Source organism: Gossypium hirsutum, chromosome A05 (assembly GCF_007990345.1).
Source record: "Gossypium hirsutum isolate 1008001.06 chromosome A05, Gossypium_hirsutum_v2.1, whole genome shotgun sequence".
NCBI classification, from domain to species: domain Eukaryota; kingdom Viridiplantae; phylum Streptophyta; class Magnoliopsida; order Malvales; family Malvaceae; genus Gossypium; species Gossypium hirsutum.
The window spans coordinates 30,791,536-30,796,929 of NC_053428.1; the positions used below are offsets into that span (position 1 = coordinate 30,791,536).

At 34.7% G+C, this 5,394-nt stretch overlaps 1 protein-coding gene across 2 annotated transcripts; it reads right to left on the reverse strand.

Annotated features, from left to right (window-relative positions):
- Positions 1 to 311: 311 nt before the first annotated feature.
- LOC121229050 (protein disulfide-isomerase) lies at positions 312 to 5,101 on the reverse strand. Of its 2 annotated transcripts, XM_041112190.1 has the most exons (11): positions 4,660 to 5,101; positions 3,617 to 3,647; positions 3,231 to 3,518; positions 2,963 to 3,151; positions 2,714 to 2,839; positions 2,280 to 2,417; positions 2,083 to 2,202; positions 1,760 to 1,877; positions 1,262 to 1,374; positions 694 to 888; positions 312 to 569 (listed from the first exon to the last, which is right to left on the reverse strand). In XM_041112190.1, the coding sequence occupies exons 1-10, from the start codon at positions 4,833 to 4,835 to the stop codon at positions 700 to 702; spliced, it is 1,488 nt and encodes a 495-aa protein (XP_040968124.1). In that variant the 5' UTR covers positions 4,836 to 5,101; the 3' UTR covers positions 312 to 569; positions 694 to 699. The 2 variants fall into 2 exon arrangements, 1 of the variants encoding a protein (XP_040968124.1); XR_005926481.1 differs by lacking the exon at positions 1,262 to 1,374.
- Positions 5,102 to 5,394: the final 293 nt, after the last annotated feature.

Consider the following 5,394-nt stretch of genomic DNA (forward strand, 5'->3'; position numbering starts at 1 on the left):
AAAAAAATATTTATTTTTTGCAAAAAAAAAAAACCGCATGATACAATGTAATTGAATACTAGCCTCTTTTTAAGCTCTGTTAAAAAAACTAAAATAGAACGGAAGAACACTCTTAGGTAGTGCATTAACTTTAGATACCAAACTTTTTAACTCCTGAAATCAAAATTGTGTTAGAATAAATTCGTCATTCTACATTCGAGAGCATGTATGAAAATTTTCCGATTATATAGGGTTTATTTATTCAAAAATCTCTTGTTAATGGCCCCCCGCTCGACTCCTGAACATCGCCAAAAAGAAAGAAGAAAAAAAGGGAAGCAAAGAGAAAATAAATTAAAATATCCTCTCTAGGTTTTGCTCGGATGTTTCCTATAGCAAATTTAACTGTTACAGAACTATTATAACATCGTCTAAACCTTCTAAAAATAAAAATACATCCTGCATTATTCATAGCTAGGTCTTTTTTAAATGTAAAGCTAAGGAAAAACGGGAGATCAGTCATCCGCTTAGTCAATAGCAATTCTCGTATTTAACGTACAATGCACTATTTATGCCTCTTCTCTTTTCAAGTCCTGCAAAACCAAAACAATTTTTGGTATTAAATTTTGGGAAACCAAAACCAAGAGTTAGCTCATAATGCACTTTGGGAAACAAACACAAACACGTGCATATAAATAGAACTATAAGGAAACTTACCCCTCTTCAGAGCTCATCTTTTAATGCCTCTTGATGAGCAGTTTTTTCCCTGTTCTTCTCAATGAAGTCAATGATGTCTTCCTTTGTCCTCTCACCTTCGTATGCACTTATGTTTCCGTCCGCTGATCTAAAGTAAACAGTTGGGTAGCCTCTAACATCAAAGTTTGGATCCACGATATCATTTGCAGTTGCATCCTGCAAACAAAAATAGAGAAACCAATGGATCAAAAATAGAGGAATGTCACGTGCCTAGATATTCGTATAATCCTAAGAAAGTTACTTGATAATTTGAGTAAAATCAAAGTAAATGCCACTAAGGAACTATCTAAGTTCAAAAAAAAAAAAATCATCATGGTGTTACTATTCTACCAGCAATACCCCACCAAGACATTTTTGTTGTATTGCGTTTTCTACGATTTTTATTATTCTCTGCTAATCAAAGTAATACTCAGAACTTCATCTCATCAATTAGATCCAAACTGAAACCAAAACCTTACAAGTTGAGCAATATTTAGTTAGAGAAAGCTATATGGTCCCTATCAAAATCATCGAGAGTATAAAAGCTTACAAGTTTTGCAATCAAAACACTAGCATCTTTTTCATAGTGGATAGCAACTTCCTCCAAGATTGGTGCTAATTTCTGGCAATGTCCGCACCAGGGGGCATAAAACTCAAGCAGAACTGTTGAAAGAAAAGCTTGATATCATTTTAAAATTCCCGAAAAGGTGGTCAGAGAAATAGAATTATGAAAGCTCATTGTACGGATTGAAGTCTAAAAACCCCATCCAAAATATGTTCCCATACGGTTGACTACAAGGATATTACGTTTCTAAGGATATCAAGAAACGTTACATATAAGGGTACATTGATTACTGGAGTACTAACAAGTTATATACCAAAGATCAACTCAGTCCAAATTCAAAGTTTCATACTGTTAGATAAAAACAAAACATTCCAATTCTGATTAAAAGAAATAGCAGACAGTAAACAAAAGTGTCATGTAGCATGACTACAAACAATGGCAAAGAGGGAAAAAAGCATCAAGCAAAGTAACAATCACACGCACCATTTTTTCCTGATTTGAGAACCATGTCATCAAGGGTGTCAGCAACCACCACTTTCACAGGTTCATTATTTTCCACCGGAATAGGTTCAGATTTTACATACGGTGGAACTTTTCCTTCCTGCAAAAGAGTACTTAGGTCAAACAAAAAAGAAAACACTCGCTAATATTGCACAACTCTTGGATAGATATTGTATCACTAAAACCATGACCTGAACAAGTACATGCTTTTTGATTTGCAATTCTACCACATTTATCTTGGTAAGAAAGGCTAAGTTCTATCATCTATTCTGAGGAAAATACATTAACTGAAGTGCAGAAGTCACCTTGTAATCCTTTACCCATGGTGCAATGTGATCAGCCTCCAAGTTTGGCTTCAAATACTTCTTCCCATCATTCTCCAGAATGATGATGAGAGGTACTTGGCTTTCTTGAACTCCAAAATACTGCTTGGCAACCAACAGAAGAATTAGACTTACTAACAAATCAAGAAACTTACTGCCATATTAAAGTAGATACTAACCTGGAAGGCAGCTTGACTAGCCTCAAGATCTCCCAAAAGGAAACCGATACCCTGTCCTTTGTATTGCTCAGCAACTTCACGAAATTTAGATTTTAAGGAATCAACTCCTTCATTGCTCAAATTTGCAAACAACATAGCCTACCAAATTCAGAAGTCCTATTAGCGTATGGAACAAGATAGTATAGATTATTACATTCCAACCAGAATGATATTATATTGAAGAGCAAGCAGATAAAGAACCGGATCATATAGTCCAAAAGAAATCAGAAGAGAATCAAGAAGAGTGTATCAGGTAGTTCAAATAAAAACAGGACAAAAGTTGGTAACCGAAGATAATGCTTGGAGCCAAATAAATACCAGCAACACACTGCCTTTCTGCAAAGATATAAGAACAAGCTGGTAAAGAGAATATAATTTCTGATGGTGTAATTCACCTTCGCAAGGGGACTGTTATAGAATTTGATAATGAAGGGGTGATTGCTTGGGTCATTGTTAAAGAGAGTCACAAGAGGAATGCTAGATTCTTCAACAAACTTCTCTAGAGCTTCCACATTAAAATCCTGCAAGCAAATAGCTTCCGCATAAATAGCTAATAGTAAATGGTACAGAAGGTATGTTACATAAACACAACTCAACCTGTATTTAATGATGCCATAGAATCTAGCAAGATTTCCACACGTTACCTTGAAGTCAACAAAGAGTTCATCAAAAGGCTTGAAAAGTCTGACGACAGGGCCAGTCACTGATGACTCGCCACGGGGAAGGTACTTAGCATCCAAAGTATGACCAAATTCATAATCAGAACGCAATTTCTCAGCAAGAGCCATATAGTTGTCAAACTCTTGACCGGAGAATTTGGGGAACACCCCAACCTAGAAACGAACATTTTGATGCAAATCAGCTAAATTTCACCAATGAAAACGGAATAGAAAGGATTACCAAATAACTTACAATTACTATCTTCTTTTCATCAATAAAATTACTGGCATCTTCAGCAGACTTGATATCAGCAGAAGCAGGACCACTTTGTTTCTTCAAATATTCCACAATACCATCAGCTTCACGTGGACCTTTGTATTCTTGAACATTCTTTCCTCCATTTCTCAAAATTTTAAGAGTCGGGAAACCCCTGACTTCATATTCATTTGCTAAATCTTTATTTGATTCCTCATTGGCATCAACTTTAGCTAGAAGGATCGGAGGATCATGTTTACTCAATATAGATGCTGCTTTCTCATACTATACAACAAACAAAAAGTTTTATTGTCATTAGCCAACTAAGAGTATGAATTAACAACCAAAACTCAATACTTTGTGGAAAATCTAATTTCATTTACCTCTGGAGCAAGATTCTTACAGTGTCCGCACCTAAAAATAGAGGTCAAAGGAGACTATTTAATGCAGGAAAGGTAAAGAATAACTAACTAGGCATATTAAGGAAAGATTCAATTCGATATTTTCAATTAAGAAGGCACAAGGAATTGTAAATTGTAAACAAAGAATTCATGTTAAACCTCTCAAGGTTGAAGTTTTTCGCCGCTCTCTTGGCTATACAAGAGAATCAAATGTTCTATTTAGATAATAAATTATTTTATGAATAAAATAAATAAATAAATAATAACAAGCCAAAAAGTATCCAGAAACACATCCTGATATGACAACAATTGTTTATTAAGCTAATCAAAAAGGTCAAACTTCAACTGCCTACCAGATAAAAAAACCAGGTCTAATTACCAACAAGAACATAATAATCTCAATTATCTAAAACTATATTCTTCGGGCTAAAGGGTGAGTGCCAAGTGCCAACATGGATATGCTTAATTTTCTAAGTTTTAACATATATCTGGAGAACCATAAGTTCATAACCAATACCATTTCCGAATATTTGGGATGCAGATGATGGACAGGGGTACTCAGGGAAATAACGAGTCAGAGAAACATCGATCTAAAATGCCATATCCACACAAACAATTACAAATCCTAATCTAAGGCAGTCTTACTGTTTAATTAGAATCGAAAATAATTACTCGACGCTTCCTATGGCAATGATTCCGTTTTAGTTCTCGATATGGAATCCATTATCGAGATCACTTTCACATAATCAAACGCCAGATTGCAAACTACGAATTCAATTTTACATAACGAATTGCTACTTCCAATCAAGCAATCCTAACATTAATACTAAAAATCCTAAAAAAATATCATTTAAATGGCATTGAATTTTGAACAATTTATTCAGATCTGACTTCTCAAATCTCAAATCGACTACTAAACTTATTGCATGTACTTGGAAAAAAAAATCAAAAAACAAAAACAAGAAAACGTAATCAACGGAACAAAAATCGAAACTAAAGGAGGGAAATGGAACATAAAAGTTTACCAAGGAGCGTAAAATTCGACGACTATGAAATCTTGCTTACTAACGGTGTCAGTGAAATTAGATTGATCCAAAGTCAAGACAAACTCCTTCGATTCGCCGCTCTCTTCAGCTGAGATCGCCGTTAGAGAGCATGCGATGACAAAAAAAGCAAGCCAAACTGAAACGATTCTCCACATTATCGGACCTCTTTTCCTTTTCTCTAACTTATTTTGCCTTTTAGCTTTCCGTCTCTGAGATTTATAGGGTTTTAAAGTAGTAGCGATAGCAGCCGAGGAGTTCAGAAAGTGAAGGAGACAAAAAAAAAAAGGAATTCTTAGATCACGCTCTCGAGTAGGCTATGATGAGCTACTCGCTTCGTGCGTGGTTTGATCTAAACGTGGAAGATAATAATTGGATGTTATTCGTGTGATTAGGAGAAAAATCAGTGATAGAAAGGCAAGTATATCTAAGTCTTTTGAATTTCTCGAGATCTTTTAATCAAGCCGAATATTGCCACCTCATTTTTATTGTATTTTAATTCCCGTTATGTATATGGTCCGTGAGTTTTGGATCTTATAATTATTTTTTCTAATGTGGACCGTTTTATACAATATATCCTGATTTTGTAATCCTCAAATTATTTTTCCTCAAATTTTCTTTTCGGATGACAATTTTTACAACATGTTTTTTTTGGAAGAGTCTAAAACCATTAGAGTTTTGTAAGTTGGCAACTATTTACAATAACTGTTGAAGGTA

Excerpts from the sequence above, each read along its gene's own strand:
- LOC121229050 (XM_041112190.1), bottom strand. The coding sequence starts at position 4,835 with ATGTGGAGAATCGTTTCAGTTTGGCTTGCTTTTTTTGTCATCGCATGC. Across the intron at positions 3,152-3,230 it reads ATGAAAAGAAGATAGTAATT|GTTGGGGTGTTCCCCAAATT; the intron begins GTAAGTTATTTG and ends GTTCGTTTCTAG. Across the intron at positions 1,375-1,759 it reads TCTCAAATCAGGAAAAAATG|TTCTGCTTGAGTTTTATGCC; the intron begins GTGCGTGTGATT and ends TTCTTTCAACAG.